Source organism: Oryza brachyantha, chromosome 3 (genome assembly GCF_000231095.2).
Source record: "Oryza brachyantha chromosome 3, ObraRS2, whole genome shotgun sequence".
Classification (NCBI taxonomy): Eukaryota; Viridiplantae; Streptophyta; class Magnoliopsida; order Poales; family Poaceae; genus Oryza; species Oryza brachyantha.
In genome coordinates, this window is record NC_023165.2 from 4,170,418 (window position 1) to 4,197,242 (window position 26,825).

Genomic DNA, 26,825 nt, shown 5'->3' on the forward strand with positions numbered 1-26,825 from the left:
AAAATTATATACAAATTGTTTTGTGTCAGCTCTTCTATCTTAGGCCTTAGGGTCTAGTCGGTTTGGAGAAATTAAACTACTTCACGCAAAAATCATCAAACCCATCTTTTTCTTCTATTTGTGCTTATAAGCTAATTTTTAAATTTTCAATCTTAAATTTGGATTAGATTTTAAAATTTTTAAATGTAGTTTATTTTTCAGTCTTGCCTTCTAGATCAGTAAAAACATGTATATAAAATTTATATTCATACATTATTTTTATTTACAAATATAATTCTTGACTTTTTCACGAAAAAACGAAACAGCCACTCCCCATGTCTTGTGAAAGGGGGGCTCTAAACTTCGCACACTCTTCCATCTCCAACGTGCGGCTGATCAAGCTTGGACGACACGTTCATGGCCTTGGGCCCTTGTCGTTCAGCTCACCTCAGGCTGAGCTCCGGCCCGCCGGCGTGAGGGCGCATCCACTGTGGGCAACTGGGCATCTTGTGTGAAGTCTGTGACTGTGGCCTCCGCGTCACGGCAACGTACACCGTGACACCCGCGGTTTGAAAAACATGTGGCTGCTTTTCGAAAAAAAAAAGAAAAAAATATCAGGCGGCGATCGGTTCATCTGCGAAAAAAACGGACGATGAACGCTACGCGATAGACCGCACGCAGCGCGACGGGCGGCTCGCTACGGCGTGTACGGATTGTTTGCTGATCGCTCCAAGGTTTTCGCGGGCCGGTGCGAGAACGAATGCCTTCTTCAGTTCAGGGGGTAGTTGGCGCAGACCGCAACTATCCTCGCCGGCCTAAAAGAAAATCGACGCTAAGGGATTGTTTAGTTTGTAATTTTTTTAAAAAAATATTACATCAAAACTTTAAACACGTATTTAAAGTATTAAACTTAGTATAATTATAAAACAAATTCCAGATTCCGTCTAGAAACCGCGAGACGAATCTTTTGAGTCACATGTTGGTTACTGTAGCACTTATAACTAATCATGTCCTAATTAGACTAAAAAATTCGTCTCACTACTTCCTCCATAACTATATAATTAGTTTTAATGTTTATATATATTTAATGTTTTATTTAGATGTCCAATTTTATTTAGATGTCTAAAAATTTAATACGATGTTTTTAGAAAAAAATTTTGGGTACTAAACGGGCCTAAGTAGCTGCGTTCTTCTCCCCTCGTATTCTCATCTTACATCATCTAGCGTCTCTAAAATATTATACTGGCCAGTTTTATGGTTTACATAGCTATCATAAATATGGGATAATCTTTCATATTTAAATGGAAAAATATGCATACTCGTGTGGTGTGATGTGAACATGGATGTATGTTCAGCAGCAGCAGAAACAGTGAAACGTCATCGTTCAGGGCGCAATGTCAAATGCTGAGAAATACTCCCACCGTCACATAAAAAAATCAACTTTTCGATTTTTGTGTCGAGTATTTGACCATTCATTTTATTTGCAAAATTTTTTTAAAAAATAGGTCACACATAAGGTATATCATCTAATTAAAATAAAATTATTAATCATAAATTTCTTTTTAATAAGACAAAAAGTCAAATTTTATATCTACAAACTGAAAAACTGATTTGTTTTAGGACGAAGGAAGTACAGCTTTTGGGTGAAGTTATCGTTACCTTATAGTCTGCAGGTGTTCCAGCGCTACTCTCTTCCACACACAAGCTCGTCTTCGTAAATATAAAGAGTTGAATTTCGCCGGGCACGGCAGAGGCTAGGCCCTTAGGACCGATCTTTTCCCTTCTGCTAGTTAAAATAAAAATTTAAATTTTAAATTAAGAGTTAATTTTAAAGTTTTTCAGTAATGTTTATTTTACCATCTAGGATTTTACACCACCAAGAATATATATATATATATATATATATATATATATATATATATATATATTATTCATAAATTATTTTTTATAAATATATCATTAGGCTTTTTTCCGTTAAAAAAACAAACAATCTTTGTGAAATTCAACTCTCAAGCTCTTCAAAGGACAGTGCGGTGCAACTGCAACCACACGCCCTCGACGTTACATATAGTCCGGCTCGCCTTCTCGATCGCCACCTTCACGCCTTCGCGCGCTCTCTACCGCCGCGTGTGCTTGCTGCACGGTTGCAGTTGCGCCGCGAGTCATTAATTTGAAGAGCTAGCTACTGCCTGCCATGGCGAGGCGGCTAGGACATGGTCACCCGGCGTGTCTCCTCGCGGCGGCCGTGCTGCTACTGTCCGCGGCCGCGGCGGCGTCGACGTCGGCGGCCCAGCAGCTGGACTGCGCGGCGAACGCGACGTTCCAGGCGGGGCGGTCGTACCGGCGGTGCAGCGCCCTCCCGGTGCTCGGCGCCACCCTGCACTGGACGTACCACCCGGGGAACGGCACCGCCGACGTCGCGTTCCGCGCGCCGCAGGGCAGCGGCGGCTGGGTCGCGTGGGGGATCAACACCCAGGGCGCCGGCATAGCCGGCAGCAGCGTGTTCGTCGCCTCGCAGCAGGCCGCCGGCGGCGGCGGCGGCGCCGTGTCCGTCCTCACCACGGTGCTGGAGAGCTACAGCCCCAGCCTGAGGAACGGGACCCTGGGGTTCGGCGTGCCGTCGCCGCCCGCCGCCGAGTACTCCGCCGGCGCGTACACCATCTACGCGACGGTGGCGCTGCCGGGCAACTCGACGACGCAGAACACGGTGTGGCAGGCTGGGCCGGTCAGGGGCGGCGCCATCGCGATGCACCCGACGTCGGGGCCGAACTTGATGAGCACCAAGAGGCAGGACTTCCTCTAGCTATATATCATCGCCATCGCCATGTCGTACAGCATGTTTCTGGTCTTGTTGCTGCCAGTTTTTACCAAATAAAAGTGCCATGGCTGTTTGAGTCGATCAGTAATAAACGACATTTTCCCTTTTAATCCTGTGACGCGAGTTGAGACGATGGCTTCAAGTTCATTGAGTAGAGCAGAATATGTACAGGGGCAAGTTACAGAAAAGAAAAAAAACAAAATATTGTCGCTAAATGTTTGGCTCCACGCATGCTCCACAATTTAATTTTGCCCATTATCGTATTGATTAGGTCTCTTAGGCTGAGTTCTTCATTCCTGAAAACTCTAGTATTCCTTTCACTCCAAAAATCTCACTCGTAATCAACATTAAACCCGACTTCATTTATTTTGATCTATGTTTTCATCCTTGTGACCTTGTCTTGTCCCTTTTCCCACCATTGGGTCATTGATTCTTCAGGACGTAGGCCGCGTTCAGATAAGGTGGATGAGGGTTAGTTCTCTAAAATGAAAAGCGTAGTAATAGATTAGTATATAATTAATTAATTACTAATTATAAAAATATAAAATATATATGGTTTTTAAAAAGCAACTTTTCTATAGATTTTTTTAAAAAAATACACCATTTATCAGTCAAAAAACGTTCGTGCGAAAAATGAAAGAACCATTGATAAGTTAGAGGGGGTGCCAAACACAACTGTAATTCGTTTATCTCCTACCACCATGCCAAAATTTTGCCCAACGTTCCATTTCCAATTGTGATCGAAGTGTCAGCCCTGAACAAATCTTTATCAATCAAGGAACTAGTGTTCCAACACATGGTTTAGCTTTTTTTTCTCGAACGCGCAAAAGATTTGCACGTTAGAATATTAGCAGGAAAATGTTTGAAAAAAAAGACGTCATAGGTCAGACAGGCCTAAAACGAGGACCCAAAATAAAAAATGCCGGCCAGGCCCAGTGGCCGTCTAGCTAACCAGGCAAGTAATGAAGAGGACCAGCTTCTAGGAGAGAGAGGAGGCACACAACCACTCTACACTACGGTCCTAAAAGGTCTCCAAAGGAAGCGACGCTGGTTGACGACCAGAGTTGGCCTTTCAAGCGGACAGACTCTAACACCTCTTGGACAAAAGACAACACCGAGTCAAAAACTCTGTGGTTATGCTCCTTCCATAACTGCCAGGAGATGAGAAAGACTAGGAAGTCGAAACCGGCCCTCAGATGCTTGAGCAAGGATGCTCTAGAGGAGGGCCACTTCATTCAAACCAGAGTCTGTCGTAAAGTTTGACCGAACCGTTCGAAATCAGCAATTCCAAGCCCTCTCCTCCATGTCTTTTGGTGAGCACACCCGTTTCCAATTAACGAGACAGTGTCCTCCATGAGCCTATTCTAAACCAGTCTAAAAAAGATATTTGCTCCGGTCCAATAAAAAGTATTTCAAAATATCGGTATCTCATGGTACTAAATTATTTTTTATCATTAGATCTAGTTGAGTAGAATGAGCATGGTTAGATTCAACGATCCGAAACAATTTGATATCGTGAGTTACCGATACTTCAAGATACTTTTTGTTACACGATCTCATTCCAAAATCCATGACAAGTTCGTCTCGAGTTGGGTCAACGAGCCCCGGGTACTCGACTAGGGAATATACGATCGTGGCGAAATCACCGTCATGTTTTATTATAAGTTTGCAGCAACGTTGGAACAAGTCCGTAATACGTAGCGATCGACGTCTCCTTCGAGATGAAACGTAAGGTAAGGCAGTAGAAATAAATTATCCGACATTTACGAGCTTCTAACCTAGTTGAAACCTTCAAAAAAATGCGAGATAATTGGCCATGTTAATTAAAGCAAGGCTTAGTTCTACCCGTACGCTGTACGCAGCTATGCCAATATACACTCTTATATTTTCGCTTATACTTGAAGTAAATTTAAAATTTTAACTCTAAATTTTAATTTGATTCTGAAGTTATGTCATCGCAGTTTATTTTTCAGCCTTGTTTTTATATCACTAGACATATATAAATTTTATTAATAAATTATTTTTTAAATACGTTGTTTCGCCTGTTTCTTTCATTTCAATAAATCAAAAGATGGACAAAAAAACTGAACAATTAATGCCAGCATTACAAATATCCCCAATCCCATTGAAGCTTTCACCTCCCACAGCATTAGGAATCAGCAAGGGGTACGAGCTCCAGTTGAACTTGCCATGGCGCGGCGAGGTCATTCGGCGTGGCTCCCACTCGTGGCCGTGCTTCTGTTGGCCGCCGCAGAAGCTGCCACCGACTGCCGCTCCGGCAAGTTCCCGCCGGGCCGGTCGTTCCGGCGGTGCAGCTCCCTGCCGGTGCTCGGCGCCAGCGTTTACTGGACGTACCACCCGGGGAACGGCACCGCGGACATCGCGTACCGCGCGCCGCAGAGCAGCGGCGGCTGGGTGGCCTGGGGGATCAACAGCCAGAGCTCCGGCATGGTTGGCAGCGGCGTGTTCATCGCCTCGCAGGACGGCGCCGGCGCCGTGGCCGCCCTCACCACCGTCCTGGAGAGCTACAGCCCCAGCCTGACCAACGGCAGCCTCGGGTTCGACGTGCCAGTCCCGCCCGCCGCCGAGTACGTCGGCGGCGCGTACACGATCTACGCGACGGTGGCGCTGCCGATGAACTCCACGGTGCAGAGCATGGTGTGGCAGGCCGGGCCGGGCAGCACGGGGGCGATCGGGGGGCACGCGACGTCGGGGCAGAACGTCCAGAGCATGCAGAGCCTCGACTTCTTGTCCGGCGAGACCATCGGGGCCTCCAACTCCACGACGCCGTAATCACGACCACTACATAATTACTTTCAGATACTGTAATTTCATAGTAATTATTTTCAGACAAGTCAGTGTCAGTGCGTTATTTGCATTTGTATGTCTGGATTCTTGATTGAACGAAGCAGCTTCTCCCTGATTCTTCCTCCATGGCCAGCACACAATTCCTAGCCAGAATTTGGACCGATTCATCCGCCCGACGTCCATTCCGGTGGCGGCGGCGGCTTCATTGCGCGTCTGGTGGAGCGGATGGCGTCAGAAATGGCGATGGCCGGAGATCCTGACGACGACGTGCATGTCGTGGGCCGTATTTATCTCGGTCGCGGATGAAGAGGCGGGCCTAGTAAACCCAGTAAACCCTAGCATGGCCGTAAGATTCGGCCCATCATAATAATGCAGATTGGATCGCTCGCTAAGCACACCCAAATGGAATAAGTTCACTAAAGATCCCTTAATTTAACGTCGAGTCTATCTGAGGTCCCTTAACCCCAAAACAGAAATGTGTATCTCTAAACTCGTATAAACTGTTTAAAAAAGGTCCTTCGACAGTATTAACTAAATTTTTGACTGGTTTCGCTGCCGTGGCGTATAGTGGGTCCTACACGTCAGAATTTTCTTTTCCACCTTTTTTTCCTTCCTTTCTCTTTCTTCACTCCCTTGCTCTCCTCTCTCTCTCTCTCTCTTCTTTCATTCTTCTCTGCTTATCTCCCGTGCTTCTAGCTCGTGGGCGGCTGGGACGCATTTGGCGGCGCGGGCCGAGGTGCGGATGGCGGGCGGGAGGCAACGGCCGGCGGACTGACCACTCTTCAGCTGAATGCATGCTAGTCATCTGCACTGCACTTCTGCAGCGTGAGTGAAAGTTGGTGACAGACAAACGGCGATGGCCAACTGACTCTTCCACGTGAGGCTCCTAGCTTGTCTACTGCTTCTTGGCCGTGGTCGTGCTAGCCGCCACTGCTACGGGTGGAGAGGTGACAACGACGGCGATGTGTCGGCTGCTAGCATTAATCCAGACTTGCATATTGTTTTAGTCTTGCATGAGTTGCATGTAGATAGGCACGTGATATGATTATGTTGATCTACTGAATAAATGCATGTGTTCATGTAAACAACGGTTCGTCCAAGCTTTGCATGTAGAGTTACTCAGTGCTAGTGATCGGAAGATGCATGTGTTGCAGCACAGCTAGCTAGCAACTGAACAAGTCAAGGGAATAAAAAGGATTAGTGGCAAATTAGTTAGCTGCATGCAAGATTAGTGGAGCACGTTGCTGCATGGTTTAGTCAGCTCGGAGGAGCGATTCTTTGCGTATGCGCAGATCGTGTGAGTGAGTGGCTCGTAGTCGTGTGTGCGACCCGGCCGGGCTGTTAGCTGTGTGTGCATGTACGCGAGGCTACATAAGCCATGTAATCATCATCAGTCTGTAAGTGTGTGAGTCACAGATAAAGAAGAGTATAGGCATTCGTTGCCGAGAGAAACTTGTGTGTGCACTTCTGTGTATTTATCTCCAGAGAGTTAGTGTGTGTGCTTGTTGCTTTGTGAGTGTGTTGCTCACGTGCATTTGATCCTTGGCCAAAGCTAACATCGGCACTTTCGTTCATCGAAAAGCTGAGGCAGATCGTCATGCCGTGAGCGGCGGACGGGATCCCTATCGGTGAAGATGACTATTGCGACAGCTAGCGACTCAGCATGGAGGCGAATAATGTGAGGGACTGAGGGGGTTCACGAGGGCGCTCCGCAAGTGCGACAACTACATCGAGAACTACATGCGCGGCCACCACTACCGCCGTGACAGGACGGCGCCGTTTTTGCCCGGAGAGGCCCTCGTCCAGTCGTCCTCTCGCGTGCGCACTTCGTTGCCGGGGAGATAGCTGCACGGGGGCGGCAAAACATCGCTGGAGGAAGGGCGGAGAAAGCTCGTCGGAGGGAGGTCGTCGTCGTCGACTCATCGTCGCAGCATCACTGGAGGGAGGCCATCCTCTCCGAGAGGAAAGGAAAATAAGGAGAAAGGAACGAAGAAATGATTTAAAAAATAAAAAAAACCTGCCATGTGGGTCCATCAGACTCCACGTCAGCGAAATTGGATAAAAATTAGAGTCAATACTGTCATGGAACGTTTTTAAATGAATTTTACAAGTTTAAAAATAAACATTCTCCAGACCCACTCCGAATCGTGACGACGGGCTGCCCTTGGATGAGCCACGCGGTGAAACAAGGCCTATCTGTGTTGTTTCGTGGGCTGTGGGCAGTTCGGATTGGATCGGCAGCAATCCAATCCGTCATGTCTTGGTGGGCCCCACTCTCAAGGGAGCGAGGTTTAGAGCAAGTTCAATAGTATAGTCAACTATTAGCTCAATTCATCTATAGTTAATTTAATAGTCAATTCATACAATAGTTATCTACAAAATATCAATACATGGTGCCACATGTTATACACACATTTTGTCTTGGAGCCCGTGTGCAGCTGGTTACAAATTAGTAGTCCAATTCTCTTCTCCCTCCCCTCTTATCTCTTTAAAATATGTTTATAGCTGGTCTATAGCCTGCTATTATACTTGCTCTTATAGCAAGGTCAACACAAGGGTTAGCCGTTAACTTAAAAAAGATTATGTTACTAAGAATTAATATAGAGCTAATTCGTATAATACTACATCATTTTACTCTCCTTCACGTAAGCATAATTTTGACGTGGTAATTTTTAGAGCAAGTTCACATCAATTATTTTACTTTATCTAATACTCCCTCCATTTTATAACATAAGATGTTTAATTTTTTTTATGCAACGTTTGACCATTTGTCTTATTCAAAAAATTATAGTAATATTATTTCTTTTGCTTGCGAATCACTTTATTATCAAAATAACTTTAAGCATGACTTGTCATTTTTTATATTTATACTAAATTTTTGAATAAGACGAATGGTCAAATGTTGCAACCAAAAAAGTTAAACATCTTATATTATAAAACAAAACAGAGGTAGTAATAGCTAATCTCCGGTTTGATTTTCTTAATTTGTCTTATGTAAATTTTTATGGATGTTAAAAAAAATTACATATATAATATGAGAGTTGATATAGGATTGCTATTTATGGATGATAGAAAAAGCTCGAAAGCATTATAATATGAAATAGAGTACAAGTTATCTATAAACACATATAGCGGAGACATACAACAAAAACAAAAAAAAAAGTGTTGGTTCACATAAAACATCTAGCTTGAATATGCTTCAAAATAAATGTATTAAATATATAAGTAAAAGAAATATGAAATAAATAGTTGAGCCAACACTATAGCTAATATATTATATGATTGTTGCTTGCAAATAGCTCTATTACTCCTCTGTTTTTTATATTTGATGCCGCTTATCACTCGTCTTCTTTAATTTCTTACGCAAATAAAATTAAAAATCATGATTAAAATAACTTTTGTGATCAAACAAATCATAATAAATAAATAATAATTATGTAATTGTTTAAATAAGATGAATGACTAAAAAAATCTAAAAGTCAAATAAAAAATTGAGGTAGGATTAAACTTGCTCTTAGGCTAGATATATAGACCGACCACCATAAGTCTAATGCATGCTTCATTTTTTAAAATTTTTGTCATTTTCTTTTAAAACATTGTGAATTTACATTTTATCGCCCTACCACAATATTTTAATTCTTGAAATTTGGAACGAAAATTTAATCGGATCGGCCGATCAAGCAAGCAACCTTTCATAGGGCCATAGGGGTAAGAGCATATCATTTCTAAAATTTTATTTGTTTAATTAAGATGAAAATATCAAAATAATAGCTATGATATCTTATACAGCATATTACTGCAAAGAGATTTGCTTCAGTCTAACAAAAAGTACCTTGAGATACCAGTATCTTACAGTACTAAATCATTTCTGAGCGTGAGATCTAACAGCTCATATACTACTCAGCTAGATCTGGTGGGAAATAATTTGATACCTCAAGATATTTTTTATTAGACCGGAGCAAATCTCTACTACCAAACTTAGCATCGCTCAGAGAAGACATGTTTTTGAAGCTTCCCACTACAGATGGCGCAAAATTATTGCACCCTCCATTAAAACATACCATTCCTAACCACAAATCTGGACATAGCAAGGATTTGTTTTTAACGGAATGAGTATATGTCCTGTGGCAATTTTGCCTACCGCCAATTCTATACGGAATTGGATTTTAATTATCCTCGTTTCGTGCATGTGATCTTAAAAAATGATGAAAGAAAAATCAGGATGAAACGAGGACTCAAAACACTCCAATACAATAACCACAAGTTACCGGCATCTCAATTAGCATATCCAAATTAGAGGCGCTCGCAATCTCTATTTTAAGAAAGACGTACGTCTGATTGCTCTTTGTGTGTTTTTTTGCACTCGGTCTCTGTTGTTAGTAGTCTATGTTCAATGTACATTTTGCAAAGTTGTAATTGTGAATACAGTGTTACGATTACAGTTTGTTTTTTGAGAAAATCTAACAAATGTCACTGACAAACATTTAATTCTAATAAATACCATCGATGAGCGTGAGTTCTATAAAATATCATCATACAAATGAATTTGTCTAAAAAATGCCATTGCCGTTAGAGTTCCGTAAATTTTTTCTATTAAGTGCTATATTATGAACAGTGTAATTAACAATAAAGAATGGATGAAAAGCTAACGTCAATAGAATTTCTCAGACAAATTTATTTGTACGATGACATTTCTTAGAACTTGCATTCGTCAATGATATTTTTTATACTTAAATATTTGTCAATACCATTTTTTAATTTGCTCTCGTCTTTTTTGGCCGTCTACGTTAAGTGTGACGCTTTGCGAGTTGTAAACTTGTAATTGTGAATGCAATGTTGCGATTATGACTTTTTCTCAATGTGGATGTTGCAGGATGCAGCCTCGCCATTGATATGCATGCTTCATGCATGCTTGCCTTGAGCCCATGCATGACATATCGATCGACTCTGACACATAAATATATATATAGCAGAAATCAAAGTGAGATATAGGTCAACGTGCACGGGGTGCTTCGATGAGGAGAAAAAAATATGTGTGCGGTCAACTATCGGGATTCAAGAGGAAGTCGCCGGAGGCCATCTTTTTTATTTTTTTTAAAAAAAGAAACGATATATATGTATGAGAAAAATAGTTTATTATTTGTGAATAAAATTTTTATATCGTGTTCTCCATGATAAAAACAATGATTGAAATAAATTACGATAAAAATCCTTAATCAACTTTAAATTTAAAGGTAGAAAATTAAAATTTATCTTGTAAGTATAAGCATAAAAGAAAAGATTAGGGAACCATCATGTTTCACAACAAATTCGTATAGTACGTAGCAATCAAGAGAACGTGTGCCTTCGGATTCGAAATTCATGAAATGTACGATACGGCTGTAGAATTTGAGTAAATTATCAGATAATTATAAGGCCCCAACCAAGTTGAAGCTAGCCTGAAAAAAAAATAGCTGACCATTTTAATTACATCAAAGCTTAGTTACACCCATACGCCAACTTTTCCAACATAATTTGAACGATTAACACTAGCAACTGAGCTAACTTTCATCCACGTCTTTTCACTACTATTTATACGTATAAGCTAAAATTTAAATTTATAATCTTAAATTTAGAGCTGATTTTAGGGTTTTTCACTGAATTTATTTTTCATCATTGATTTTTATATCACAAAGAATATATATATAAATTTTATTCATAAATTATTTTTTTACAAATATATCGTTTGACTTTTTTCATGAAAATACCAAACAATCACCCTTTTATTTGAACTGACCATATTACCCCGTATTTCTTTAGACATGTAGTTCTCCTTCATGTCCACCTCTGGGACTCCAGCAACTGAGCTAACCTTTTGTATTGACTTTTTCTAATATGACACGTTGGTAATGACGTGGATTCAATCAAACCTTATATATACTACCCCCAACCTATGCACGCTTTCACCGGTCAGTTCTAGTCGAAGGCTCGACTGCTCGTGCCGTTCGCAAAAGGCAAAAGCGACGCAGCTTCAGCGGTAGTTCAGCTTGCCATGGCGCGGCGAGGCCACTCGGCGTGGCTCCCACTCGTGGCGGTGCTCCTGTTCGCGGCCGCCGCGGCGACCACAGAGGGCTGCTGTTCCGGCAAGCTCCCGCCGGGGCGGTCGTTCCAGCGGTGCACCTCCCTGCCGGTGCTCGGCGCCAGCCTGTACTGGACGTACCACCCGCGGAACGGCACCGCCGACGTCGCGTTCCGCGCGCCGCAGAGCAGCGGCGGCTGGGTGGCCTGGGGGATCAACGGCAACCAGAGCGCCGGCATGGTCGGCGCCGGCGTATTCATCGCCTCGCAGGACGGCGCCGGCGCCGGCGCCGTGGCCGTCCTCACCACCGTCCTGGAGAGCTACAGGCCCAGCCTGACGAACGGGAGCCTCAAGTTCGACGTGCCGGTGCCTCCCGCCGCCGAGTACGTGGACGGCGCGTACACGATCTACGCGACGGTGGCGCTGCCGATGAACTCCACGGTGCAGAACACGGTGTGGCAGGCCGGGCCGGGCAGCACGGGGGCGATCAGGAAGCACGCGACGTCGGGGCAGAACATGCAGAGCGTGCAGAAGCTCGACTTCTTGGCCGGCGAGACCATCGGGGCCTCCAACTCCACGACGCCGTAATCTGCATGTAATCAGATACGTCAGTGTCAGTGTCAGTATCAGTGTTCAGTTTGCATTGTATGTCTGGATTGATTCTGGAATAAAGCAGTCTTAATTATCTCTCTCCACGGCAAGAACAATCAGATAAGTGACCTGATTGAATTTGGCAAGAACTTAACCGTTCTCCTCGCTGCCGGAGGGTGAAGGCGACGATGCCGCAGGTGTCGAGGGCGTCCATGCCTGATGCGGTGATGCCTCCATGAGTCCATGGTTCAGCTAGAATGTGGTGTGCTCTTCCCGCGAAAAGGACTCGGGAGAGAGAGACTGAGAGAGCGTGGTGAACTGGAGATTAAGTTGCGAGTTCGATTTTCGTATTGATCCGCAATACTAGATATAACAAGTCCTTTAATTGTCAAGTCGATGCGAGCAAAATCACTCAGTGATTTAGATGGTGGTTTTGGTTGACGTGGTGTCTACGTGACTGGTTTGAATTAGTCATCGTCCTGCATGATAGTGATATATATGACACTAAAAGCAAAATATAAAAAATAAAAATTTTAAAAATGTGAGGTCTCCATACTATTTAAACAAAAACAGTGGGACCCGCATGTCAGTGGGTCCCATGCTCCTCTCTATCTCTACGGCGAGTCAGCGCTGCCTTCTCTCTCCCTCACAGCTGTACTTGGCCCCACATATTTTGTTTTATTTTTAATTATTAAATTTTGCTTCATATGCTATGTCAAATGAAGACCGAGAGAAATTATTTATGTAGGGGCCACGTCAGCTGTAACTACAGTCCAAACCATCTTAAAACTAATTTTCCACTGGTTTTAATAATTGAGAGATCCGCTCTCCGTGTTCGCCAGGGCAACAAGTTAACTTAGCCCCTCTCGTTTTTCGCGCGCACGTTTTTCAAACTGCTAAACGGTGTATTTTTTTACAGAAATTTTCTATACAGAAGTTGTTTTAAAAATCATATTAATCTATTTTATATTTTTTAATAATAAATAATTAATTAATTATATACTAATTTATTACTACGTTTTCTGTGCCAGTTAAGTTAACTTATACCTACCCTTCCCGAATGCAGCTATATGCACGTAACCTCAGATGAACTTATTCCGTGACCTGCGGAGGTATGTGGCAGGCCGACTTATATGGGCCTTGTGATGTAGAAACGGCCCAAGTAAACTTCAGCCCCTAGAATGGGCCAATTTGAGGTAGCGTGGGAATGGGCTAGACAGGCCTATGCAGACAAATTGGGCCGGACGAAATGCCTATATTTCTCACTTCAATCAGCGAGGGACGGCCTGATTTTGCCGATGGGTTTGCAAAGCCCTGAGCTCATACGACGACGTACATTCTCGTTTAGCCCCCATCTCTTTTACTTTACGAGCATAAATAAAACATATATTGATAAATTAAAAAATGTATGTAAATTTTTATATACGCTAAAAATCAAAAGCTAAAAATATAAAATCAAAAGCTGCAAAATAAAATACGATAAAGAGAATCATCTTCCAATTAAATATAGTTGTTATCTGGTGCTCTTCGCAGAGTTGCAGCGCCAAGCCGCCAACACCGTTGCTTATCCGTGTGAGCAAGTCAAAGCATCAGTCGGCTCCCCTCCCGCATCGCCGCCTCGAAGCATCGAAATGTGGACTTGGACGAGCGGTGTGAATCAGAACATGATATTATTCAGATCGAGGTTCCCGTCTCACAACCGAAGGCAAAACGACGCGACGATTCCGCGTAAAACGAACGTCTCAGCATCGCGTGCTGCGTCAGTTTGGCCGCATCACGCGAGATCTCTGTTGTGAATGAAAAATGGTGAAAGTGAAAGGAATAAAAACAGTGTTCTTTACTGATGGTAATAGTACATGTATATATAGGGGACCAAGGGATGGGATCCATGTCCGTACGACCGTACGGACACGTCCCTTGCAATGTCGGTTGCCCCTGTACAATGTCTATTAATTATTCTACTAATTACAAATTACTAAACTAATTGATCATGTAAATTTCTGTTTGCAACACTCCCCCTTGATCAATTGAACCTTGTAATTTGTAGTTGAATTGTCTTCATACGATTCCTGTAAAAGAAACTATATAGTATAAAGTCTCCCCCTAAAAACTTAGTTTTTAGTAAATGTGGAGAATTACATGATATACCGTTAGATTATATTATATGTATATATATAATTTAGTTATTGCAAATCCTTAAGTTGTCTCATACCTATTCCATGAACATATTTGCGGAATAATGTTGTTGGTAGAGACTTTGTGAATAAATCTACAAGATTATCACATGATTTTGTTTGCAATATTAGTATTTCTCCATTTTGTTGTAAATTATGTGGGTAAAATAATTTAGAAGAAATATGCTTTGGGATATTGCTTTTTATATAACCTGTATTCATTTGAGCAATGCAGGCAAAATTATCTTCATAGATAATTGTTGGTTCTTGATAGGATCATCTGTTGTATGTGATTAATCATTCGACGAAGCCATACGCATTCGCGTGAGGCCTCATATAATGCAATTATTTCAGAATGATTTGTGGATGTGGCTACCAAAGTTTGTTTGGATGATTTCCATGATATAGTCGTTCCACCATGTAAAAATACAAATTCAGTTTGTGATCTTGCATTGTGTGAATCGGATAGATATCCAGCATCAGTATATCCAATCAAGGTTTTACCTTGGTTAAATTTATGGAATAATTCAAGATCCTTAGTACCTTGTAGATATCTAAAAATATTTTTAACTCCTGCCCAATGACGTTTAGTTGGGGCTGCACTATGCCTAGCTAGTAAATTTACTGCAAACGCAATATCAGGTTTAGTGCAATTTGCAATATACATTAGTGCTCCAACGGCACTTAGATATGGAACCTCAGGTCCCAATAATTCTTCATTTTCATCCCCAGGTGTGAATTGATCTTTATTCATGTCAAGGTTTTGGAAGGATATGATTTATCCATATTGAATTTGTCCAATATTTTTTGTATATATGTAGATTGATGTATCAATATACCAGTAGCGATATGCTCAAGTTGGATACCTAAGCAAAATTTGGTCTGACCCAAATCTTTCATCTCAAATTCCGTCTTGAGGTGATTGCGTGCTTCATTAATATCTTGTGTATTTCCGATGATATTGAGATCACCAACATACACTGAGAAAATACAAAAACCTGTTAAGGATTTCTTAATGAATACACATGGGCAATCATCGTTGCTAGAATATCCCTTTTTCACAAGGAATTCTTTTAGTCGGTTGTACCATATTCTACCTGACTGTTTTAAGCCATAAAGCGACTTTTTAAGTTTTACACAATACATGTTGCGATGTTGGTTCTGATTCGGAATTTTAAGTCCTTCAGGGACTTTCATATATATATTCGAATCTAATGACCCATATAAATATGCGGTCACTACATCCATGAGATACATGGATAGGCCCTTTTGTACTGCCAATGATATTAAGTATCGGAATGTTATACCACTTATAACTGGAGAATATGTTTCATCAAAATCGATGTCGGGTCTCTGCGTGAACCCTTGTGCTACTAGTCTCGCTTTGTATCTCACCACCTCATTGTTTTCATTCCTTTTCCGGACGAAAACCCATTTCGAACCTACAGGAAAAGTGTTTCGAGGAGTAGGTATTACTGCGAAAAATACCTCTCGTTTCTTAAGCGAGAGTAATTATGCCTTGATTGCTTCTTTCCATTTGATCCAGTCTGAGCGCTTGATGCACTCTGCCACGGTCTTAGGTTCTGGATCTGGTTGAAGGTCAATTGCAATCTTGGAAGAAAAATGAATGTCGACAATTGTAGTCTTTCTATTGAATGATTCCCCATAATCAATATAATTAGTGGAAATTTCTTTCTCCCCTTCTAACTCTGTATGTTTTCCCATAGTGATTGAGTTGGGGTCTTCCGATGTCCTAGCAACTATATTTTTGTGTAGATTTGTGCTGGGTATATGATGTATTATTTGAACATCTATATGGTTTGGATTTTCATTATCCAACTGGTGTCTATCAACTTGATGTTGACTTTTATTTAATTTGGAAGTGGTCTTCCTCTGTTTCTGCTGTGGCCTTTTAGGGGCCTTTTCCTTTGTGACTGTACCTCTCCCCCTCTTATTTTGATTTGGGAGTGTAGTGGTTTTAGTTGGTACCTCCACTTTTTCTGGTACATTAACAGCAGGATTGTGTGATTTTGTGACACCTTTATAATCTGTAAAAGCATCTGGCAGGTTATTTGCAATGTTTTTCAAATTTATAATCCTTTGAACTTCACGTTCGGATTCAATAGTACGTGGATCTAAGGACTGCATACCTGTGGCATTCCAATTTATTTCCTGGCATTTTTTTGGCACGTGTTATCTCCCCCTAATGCCGGGAAATTGTCCTCATCAAATATACAATCAGCGTATCGGGCAATAAATAAATCCCCTGTAAGGGGTTCGAGGTATTTAATGATTGACGGTGATTTATACCCCACATATATTCCAAGTTTTCTATGAGGGCCCATTGTTGTACGCTGCGGTGGTGATATCGGTACGTATACAACGCAACCGAATTTTCGCAGATGGAAATATTTGGTTGATTCCCACGTACTAACTGCAACGGGAAGCCGTATGATATGCAGTAGGTCTAATTTGAATTAATTCTGCGGCGTGTAAAATCGCATGTCCCCAACTAGACGTTGGTAAATTGCAATTCTGTAATAATGGTCTTGCAATGAATTTTATTCTCTTGATTAGAGATTCAGCTAATCCATTTTGTGTATGCACATAAGGTGCGGAGTGCTCTACATTAATGCCTAGAGCCATACAATAGTCATTAAATGCTCTAGAAGAAAATTCAGCAACATTATCCATCCTGATGGATTTTATCCCGTGTTCGGGGTAACGTGCTTTTAATTTGATAATTTGAGCAATTAACCTTGCAAAAGCATGGTTTCTAGTTGACAGGAGGCATACATTAGTAGATGCGTCAATAAGAACCATAAAATATCTAAATGGTCTTGTTAATGGATGTATAGGTCCACAAATATCTCCTTGAATGCGTTGAAGAAATTGTAGTGGTTCCGCTCTAATTTTAAGATAAGATGGTCTTAAAATTAATTTCCCTGTGGCACATGCGGTGCACATAAAATCTGAAGGTTTGGGATTTTTTGTGTTTTGCATCTGATGACCAATTGAATTGTTGATAATTTTTCGCATCAGCCCTATTCCAGGATGACCAAGGCAGTCATGCCAAATCTTGAAGATATCAAGATTTTAGAAAATTATCTTGTATGCAACATGTTGTATAGGTTTGATATATGTGTAATACAGTCCAGTAGATAATGAAGGAATTTGTTCAAGCACTTGCTTGTTGTATCCGTTATTTTTTGTAATGAATAAAAATTCATTTTTGTGGTCATTATGTGTTTCAACGTGGAAACCATTATGACGAATATCTTTATAACTCAGTAGGGTACGAGTTGAGTCTGGATAAAGGAGTGCATCCTCAATGATTAGTTGTGTACCCATAGGTAAAACGATTGTGGCTCGACCCGAACCGACAATCACAGTGTCACGACCTGCAATGGTTGTGACATTTCCTTTACTTTTAGTTAGAGTATGGAAATACTTCATCTCTCTGAGTATAGTATTAGTGGTGCAGCTATCCACTAAACAAATTTCTTCCTGCATTTGAATTGATCTCGTATGATAATCAATGAAAAATTTCTCTCCTTTGCGCTCTGTGTATAGAGACAGTGCTGATAACGTGTTGTGAATGAAAAATAGTGAAAGTGAAAGGAATAAAAACAGTGAAAGGAATAAAAACAGTGTTCTTTACTGATGGTAATAGTACATGTATATATAGGGGACCAAGGGATGGGACCCACGTCCGTACGACCGTACGGACGCGTCCCTTGCAATATCGGTTGCCCCTGTACAATGTCTATTAATCATTCTACTAATTACAAATTACTAAACTAATTGATCATGTAAACTTCTGTTTGCAACAATATCATCTCATATGCACGTTGTTTTGATCATGCGACTGAACTGCCTGCTACGGCGTGTACATGTGTCACTTCGGCAGCCTTCTTTATTACATCTTATTCCCAGCTTGTATTCATTGGTTCTCCGCGCACGCTCACTCACGTACTAAACAGCACATTTTATAAAAAAAATATTACGTAGAAAAGTTGTTTAAAAAAATTATATTAAATTTTTTATATCTATTAATTAATTCATTAACCACACGCTAATTTCGAACTTTCGATCGGAGCTATGTATGTGCTCGTGCTACTGCCAGATCAATCGGGCTGCAACCTCGCCGAGGATGACGCATGGCACAACCCATCAAACATCTATCTTTTCGCTTTTATCTATATTTATAAGCAAAATTTAAATTTTTAACTTTAAATTTAAAGTTGATTTTGGAGTTTTTTACTAATTTATTTTTCAGGCTTATCTTTTAGCTCGCTAATAATATGTATATAATTTTTTTAATAATTTGTAAATATGTTGTTAGTTTGTTTTTTTAGAAAAACCAAACAATCGCCAAAAAGGAGGAAGTGTTAAATCAAATGCAGTCATCATGGAGAAATACCTGGCCAGGGAGAACGGTTACAGGTTGCAGGTGTTGAAACTTGAAAGGCGTCGATGAACTGAAGGGTGTGGTCACCTGTCACCTGTCATCCAAATGAAAAGTGCGGCACGGCAGACGGCGGTGGAGACTGTCCGGTGTTTACTATAAGGCTTCGACATACACAGGCACAGCTCTAATTAACTTAGCTGAGCTAATTCGATTAGATTAAGTAAACCAACTATCCTTGGCGATTGCAACTAACTATAGCCTATAGGATGAAGCCAACTGAAGCAGTCGAGCTGCTAGTACAAGGAAACAACAACAGAAGAGGAATACACACCAGTTGACAGATGATTTCCATGTCTGAATCGAAAGCAACACTCGACAAGTTTTTTCAGAGTTCAGAAAATCATTAATAATGGACTAAGACCCAGGCTGTTAAGAGCCTAGAAGCAACGAACTGTATGCGTGTTGTGGTGTCCTATGATTCTCATCATTCAAACGTTTGGTCGCAGCAATCGATTGAGGCATGAAAATAGTACAACATTATGGATCATTAGGATTTTTTTTATTTTTGAAGGAAAGAACTATACATACAAGAACTTGGGTCATGATATATATCAACAGCATATATTGTCATGGAACGCCAACTACTTGTTGAAGAGACCTAACTACCAGCTAGTCAATCTGCTACAGCTACCTTCACGCAAGATACTGTATTTTTTTTTTCAGTTATAGAAATGTTTCTCAGCAAAGGGATCATTTTCTATATTGTTCTAATTGAGCATTCGGTATTTGGCTTGGCCTATGTATCACATGTTTCTTTGAACAGCATGTACAAGTCACAATTCAACGACCAGTTCGTGATAGCTATCATAATGTGTTTAGGTAGTTTATATTTTTGTTCCTACTCCGTACCTTCGTTTTTCTACGGTAGTCTTACTGACTGAACAGAAAGACTGGAATGCATACAGTCTGAAAGATATGAACTGCCATTGCACGAAATGGGAACTCCACGACCTCATCATTTCGCTTCCGCTGATTTTTATAAATAAGAAATTTAAATTTTAACTTTAAATTTATAATTTCATCGTTTGTTTTAGCCTTTAAATCACTAACAACAAATAAAAAAATTTATTAACAATTATTTTGTTTGTAAATATGTTGTTTGCTTTTTTATAAGAAAGCCAAACGATTACCCCTTAATCTGAGATAAACAATGGTACTTTTTTAGAGTAACGGAAGTTTTATTGAACTAATTAAATTATACTATTATTCTAAAAACAATATGCCGTTTGACTTTTTTAGAAAAAAACAAAAGATGAGGGGCATATAACTGGATTCACACACGGAAAGATAAAACATAACAGATTACAGGGAGATTTAATGTCATCAATCCTAAGACTAGAATTGTCATATGTGTCCCTAGATAAAAAAAAAACTCCTTTACCACCCTCTGGATCCGATAAACCATACTTTGGTAGAATAACCCATGTGCGAAATAAAGGAAGAAGCAAGCAAATAACCAACAACAAAGATAGTACTATTTTATTGTTCAAAAACCATATTATTTCTGTACAACCAAAACGATCAAGTGGCCAGTTGTCCCTAATAAGGCAAGCTATTCCATATCTTTTTGATAAGATTAAAACTCCCATAAAACCTCTCACTGAGACTGGCCTTATTACCTTATCAGTTTCATTTGGCTAGGTTGTCCTTTATCAACACTACTCCACATCACGGACACGAAAGAAAAATAGTGATTCAGTGGCTTTCTTAGTTTGCATAGATAATGAGATTTCAAAGGAAAAAACTCCCTATTTGGTGTCAAGTTCCAGCATCATCTCATCTTGATTCTGACTTTAATCGTATATTAGTGAATGAACAAATCTGCTTGTCTTATGTTTTTGCTGTGAAAAGATTGATGCCATCAAGTTAGGAATTACTCTGATTACTCATTACTCGGATAAGATGAGCTACTTAAGGTATTTGAGTAAAAGCATGAGTAAACCTCTAACTCCAAATAGCATGGTATTCTCGAAATGATGGCTGAAGTAAGTTGAAGAAAGATATCACCATCTGAGCTAAACTTCCCCTTTCGTACCTATGGTTAATCTGAACCTTGAGAAAATAAAAGAACAAGAAACACAGACTCTCCAAGGATAGTAGTAAATAGCTCATTAAAAATTCTACTAGATGTGCAACGAAAAGTATTTTGATAGGTAACTTTGGATACACACAGCTGCAAATTTCTTTGGCTTTTCTCTTCTTTTTCCCATGAACTGTACTTTTCAGGGTTCTGAATTTTCAGTAAGAAGATATGGTAGAGCTCCTCCTTGATGACATTGCTAGCAACCACAGTTGTTTGTTTGTTCTACCAAATTCCAGTTTTTGTCCAGTGTTGAACATGTCGTCAGAAGTCTTCCGATAGTAATCGGTGTCACCTATTGAGTTTTCAATCTTCAGGCTTCAGCTATATCCAAAATAGGAGACTGAGCCAGGAAATTCATGTGTTTACTTTTCCCTCTTTTTTACACTGAAACCAACATATGTTTCTGTTTTCTTGTTAGCTACTGATACTACCTAGGCGGTTCTTATTTGCTGAAAGATAAAAATGAAAATTATTCTGATTTTTATTATAGCCATTCAATGGTATAAACGATGAAATTAACTACTGCAAAGTTGATTAGAAGTGTAAGATGATAAATTTTTGTAGAATTTTTTTCTTACACAACAATACATCGTTTAACAATTTATGAAGTTTACACGTAAAAATCGAGGAAATACACAACTAGTGGCTACGTTCTTTTTCCAGTTGACGATAGAACATAAATATTATATTGTTTTTATAGTTATCCGATAAAGTAATAATTTTAACGATGTAAGAACTGCTGTAAAGTTAAAAATATATTTTATAAATATGAGATGATAAAATGCATGCCATATAATTTCTTTAATAAAATATTATTTAGCACTTTAAAAAACACAAATGCAAAAGCAAAACAAACTCAGAATAAGCCAGCGAAAAAAACATTGCCAACTACCAGTAGTAACAAATAGCAAGGAGACCGATCTATGATATATTTTCTTGCTTTAACTATTTATATGTCCGTTTGACTATTCGTCTTATTTAAAAAAATTATATAAAAAAATAGCTAGACGTAAAGAATTATTTATGTTTTATCATTTAATAACAATAAAAATATTAATTATAAAACTCTTTTAAATACAACAAACGGTCAAACATTAAACATAAATAGTAAAAAAACGCTCTTCGGACGAAGGTACACGAGTGCACAAGGCAGTGCAAAAGGATCTGGATTGGGCCAACTTGACACACCAGTGCCGTTGCTGAACCCGAAAGTAGTACATCGCGTACTTCCTTTTAAACGGGAGTACAAATGTACTGCATCTGCCAGCTCTCGGAGTACTACGCTTGTTTCACCTCGTTTTCGGCTTTTCGGATAGGTACTGTGTGAGAAGTTTGGTTGGGGGCATTGGTTCGGTACGAGCGTGTGCAATCGCAATCCCGACCAACTGCAACAACTGCATGGAATTTATTTAATCCGGTAGAGATGAAAGAAAACGACTCGCGGCTAGCAGAGTCTTCAGGTTTGTCCTCGCCGCGGTTGCTTCTTGGCCCTCCAAAAATCTTCCACTGGAGTTCTCTGAATCCTCTCGGTCCATTCCATTTCCATAGTCAAATTCGGCAGTACACACGGGCGTTCAGCATCTACTCCTAGCAAGAAGTAGCCAACCACGCCAAGTTGCAGCCATATGTCACGGTGTAAAGTAGTAGTAAAACTTAGAGCTGAAATGGCCCTTTTTTCTGGATCAAAAATGGCCGTTGAAATGAACGACCAGGTCATCACACTCTTCTTCTTCACAGGATCAAAGCAAGCCACGAACAGCAGACCTCCCGTGTCACCTCGATCGATCTCCCGTGATGGTGTAGCCTACATGCACATACGGTCTACTAATACTGTCACTTTACTCTGTCAAAGTAGTCGCAAAAGCCAACAAGCGATCGTAGAAATCTGAAATACGTACAATACGAGACATCTCACCAGATTGCATGGACAATGAGGCTCCAAAACGATACGATGGCGAAGAGTAAAGACTAGTCTACGTGACGAACAGGTCTTCATATCGTGTGAAGAGCATGCATGATCAGGTCATGCATAATTGCATTTGTTCCCCATAAACGCGTGGTTAGGCGTCCATATGGCACACGCCTGCACAGCCTCCAACGGATCGTCCCGTGTGTTCATTCTGCGTTGCGTAGATCTGGGAGACGACTCCACTCTGTCGACGACCATGGCAATATGGCATGTCGGATGCACGTGCGATAAAAAAAATAAAAAAAAAGGAGCATCTCTCTGATCAAGCAAATCCAAGGTGCTTGCTGACTAATCTATAGCAAGTTTATGAGATCGGTATGAAATTTAGCACCATATTAACAAGATCACTGTCTGAAGAGATTACATTACAAGTAGATTTTTAAGAACTTGCATCCAGTACAATGGCACCTTTAGATATATACTTCTATTTCATAAGACGAACTGTCAGGGGCACCCTCTCACTGCTAACATCAGAAAATTAAAAGGAACACATGCGCAATTGCCTGAGGCAAAAGAAAAGGATGACCGGACGAGGACGAAAGGTAGCAGAAGCAACAGTTTGACCGAGCTGTCAGAGAAGAACACGGGGGGTACTGTACAGTCCTTAGCTTGCTCAGCTCCTACCTAATCCTCTTGCCGTTTTTTCTATCATTTTCGCTTTGGCCAAGCTTTCAACTACTCCGGGCAACTCGGTTGCAGGATAGCCAGGCTACGACCCACTAAACGTGGAAAAGGTCTGCATCGATCGATCGATCGATCGACCTCTGCCCTTGTGGTGAAGGCATGTCTACGTGCAGACGATCTGGAGACAGTAGTGCCAATTGTAAAACAATAGTAGCAGCTTGATGGCATAGCCATACTCTGCACTGTCCATTAGCTGAAACAATCTTTTTTACTGTAACGGATACGCAGTAGGTGATTTCAATCCGTTGAGATAAACAAGAACCTGCCGAACATATGCCTGCTATACATAATCTAAAGAAATACCTGCATACCGTCTGGAGTACTGCGTGAACCATAATTTAAGTTTTTTTATGCTTAAAAAAAACCTTAATTTAAGTCTCCCTAGTAGTTTTAACAGGCACATGTCGGAATGAGGTGGTGTTTAGATTGGGAAAATTTTTGAGAGATGTGTCACGTCAAATGTTTGACTGGATGTCGGAAGGGGTTTTCGGACACGAATGAAAAATCGAATTTCACGGCTAGCCTGGAAACCGCGAAACGAATATTTTGAGCCTAATTAATCCATCATTAGCATATGTTGGTTACTGTAGTACTTATGGCTAATCATAGACTAATTAGGTTCAAAAGATTCGTATCAAGATTTCTTTCATAACCGTACAATTAATTTTTTGATTCATTTATATTTAATACTTTGTTTAGGTGTCTAAAAGTTTAATGTGATGTTTTTAGAAAAAAAATTTGGAACCTGAGTTTATTCCACCTCGATTATTCAGGAACGTAAGGTACTACTACTTGAAGGCTGGTGGCTCCCATTTTGACACCATGTATTGCTGACCCTGTCATCCGGAGAGTATGAAGCTTCGAGCCACACGCCGCCCTAGTTCTTCTCCCCAACAACCGCGCGAAGAACCTTCATATAAAGCCTCACCCTTTCCCAAATCCTCTCAATCAGCAGCAGCAGCAGCTTCACGCCCTCCTCCTCCTCTCCTCCCCCAGCTGCAAGATTGTGCTGTGCACCTCATCGGAGAAGAAGAAGGAGCCGTTTTTGGTTTAGTTTAGTAGCCATGGCGTGGCCAGGGCACGCGGCGTGGGCTGTCCTCGCCGGCGTGCTGCTGCTCGCGGCGGGGGCGGCGGCGCAGTCGTCGTCGTGCGTGTCGGCGACGTTCCAGGGCGGGAGGGCCTTCCAGCAGTGCAACGCCCTGCCGGTGCTGGGCGCCAGCCTGCACTGGACGTACCACGCCGCGAACGGCACGGCGGACGTGGCGTTCCGCGCGCCGCAGCAGAGCGGCGGCTGGGTCGCCTGGGGGATCAACACCCGGGGCACCACCATGCCCGGGAGCAGCGTGTTCATCGCCTCCCAGGACGCCAGCGGCGCCGTGTCCGTCACCACGACCGTGCTGGAGAGCGTCAGCCCCAGCCTGACCAACGGCAGCCTCAGCTTCGACGTGCTGGCCCCTCCCGCCGCCGACTACGCCGCCGGCGTGTACACCATCTTCGCCACCATCGCGCTGCCCAACAACTCCACCACGCAGAACACCGTGTGGCAGGCCGGCCCGGGGAACACCGGCTCCATCGCCCCGCACTCCACCTCCGGCGCCAACGTGCAGAGCATGCAGAGGCTCGACTTCATGTCCGGCCAGAGCACCGGTGCCTCCAACTCCCGCCTGCACCGCCGTAACGTAAGTTCTCCTCCTCTCTCTCTCTCCGGCTCGTTAATTAATTAATTGCACAACCTAATTAGAGGATAGGAAATACGGAGTAGTTGTTCTCTTTTTCTTGAAGGGAATGGGTCATTGTTCGAGTATTTTTCAGACGTTAGGTATGTCACGAACTAACGAGAATAAAGTAATCAATTAGAAGTCATCGGCGTCATATTTTTTTAAAGAGCTTCTAGGATCAAATATTCCTTTTCCAGTAGAGTTGGGGATGACTGGAGGTTTCAGAGCTGATCTTGTTCGATCGACCAACGGACACCTGACCAGACAGATGAGCAATTTCGACGCGTTGGCTGCTGGCGGCTAACTTTTAATAACACGACGTGGTTAGTTCAACAACCCCGGACAGGGATGGGGTTGGCCGAGGAGAATTATCCGTTTTGCTCACGAGCTTCTAGAAAATAAAAAGAGTCAAAATTCAACTCCGAGAAGCAATCCAGTTGGCAGCTGCAACTGTCCCAACTTCTGTGACACGAATGCAACTGCTCAAACCTTTTTCCCCCGTCATAATTGATCATCGAACACCTTAAATCTAAATTTGTAGTAATCCAGTTATCTGTATCAAAATTATTCCTTTTGTTGGTTCAAATTGATTTGGGTTATTCTTTTTCATTGAATCTGCATCAAACTAACGATGGCGCGCATGCTCGTACGTACAGATCCACGGCATCCTGAACGGGGTGAGCTGGGGCATCCTGATCCCGCTCGGCGCCATGATCGCGCGCTACCTCCGCGTGTTCGAGGCCGCCGACCCGGCATGGTTCTACCTCCACATCACCTGCCAGCTCTCCGGCTACGTCCTCGGCGTCGCCGGCTGGGCGCTCGGCCTCAAGCTCGGCAGCGAGTCCAAGGGCGTCACCTACGGGGCCCACCGCAACATCGGCATCGCCATCTTCTGCCTCGCCACCCTCCAGGTGTTCGCGCTGCTGCTGAGGCCCGACAAGAAGAACAAGTACAGGTTCTACTGGAACATCTACCACCACTCCGTCGGCTACTCGGCCATCGTCCTCGCCGCCGTCAACATCTTCAAGGGGCTCGACATCCTGAAGCCGGCCAGCGGCTGGAAGAAGAGCTACATCGCCATCCTCGCCACGCTCGCCGCCGTCGCGCTCCTCCTCGAGGCTATCACCTGGGTGGTCGTCCTCCGGCGGAAGAAGAGCGCCAAGCAGCCGCACGGCGGCGCCGCCAACGGCAACGGCTGGCAACACCAGCAGGGCGCGTAGTTTCTTGATCGCCTCGCCTCGATCGATCAAGAGATTTGCCTTGCACGATGGGTGTGTAGTTTTGCTGCGATGTGGGTGTGTTTTCTGCTGTATCTTTCATTTTTGTTACTGCTTCTGTAGACTACGTAGAGGTTCAGATATTTTTTCCCCTTTCTTTTTTCCTTTCACGATGGCATTTGTATACATTTTTTTTTCACGTTGATGTATGATTACTTTTATTTTTATGCACACTGTTTGATTCAATTGCGATTA

The 26,825-nt window shown here is 42.0% G+C and overlaps 4 protein-coding genes across 4 annotated transcripts; all 4 read left to right on the forward strand.

The window, feature by feature from the left end:
- Positions 1-2,173: 2,173 nt before the first annotated feature.
- On the forward strand, positions 2,174-2,782 carry LOC121054003 (cytochrome b561 and DOMON domain-containing protein At5g35735-like). The gene has a single exon (XM_040522826.1). It carries the CDS (start codon positions 2,174-2,176, stop codon positions 2,780-2,782), a length of 609 nt encoding a protein of 202 aa, XP_040378760.1.
- Positions 2,783-4,987: 2,205 nt separating this feature from the next.
- On the forward strand, positions 4,988-5,710 carry LOC102714276 (cytochrome b561 and DOMON domain-containing protein At5g48750-like). Its single transcript, XM_040521560.1, has one exon. It carries the CDS (start codon positions 4,988-4,990, stop codon positions 5,588-5,590), a length of 603 nt encoding a protein of 200 aa, XP_040377494.1. The 3' UTR covers positions 5,591-5,710.
- A 5,854-nt stretch (positions 5,711-11,564) lies between these two features.
- Positions 11,565-12,333, forward strand: LOC102714546 (cytochrome b561 and DOMON domain-containing protein At5g48750-like). Its single transcript, XM_040522804.1, has one exon. It carries the CDS (start codon positions 11,637-11,639, stop codon positions 12,249-12,251), a length of 615 nt encoding a protein of 204 aa, XP_040378738.1. The 5' UTR covers positions 11,565-11,636; the 3' UTR covers positions 12,252-12,333.
- Positions 12,334-24,479: 12,146 nt separating this feature from the next.
- LOC102714818 (cytochrome b561 and DOMON domain-containing protein At4g12980-like) lies at positions 24,480-26,825 on the forward strand. The gene is made up of 2 exons (XM_006651066.3): positions 24,480-25,314; positions 26,010-26,825. Exons 1-2 carry the CDS (start codon positions 24,700-24,702, stop codon positions 26,571-26,573), a joined length of 1,179 nt encoding a protein of 392 aa, XP_006651129.1. The 5' UTR covers positions 24,480-24,699; the 3' UTR covers positions 26,574-26,825.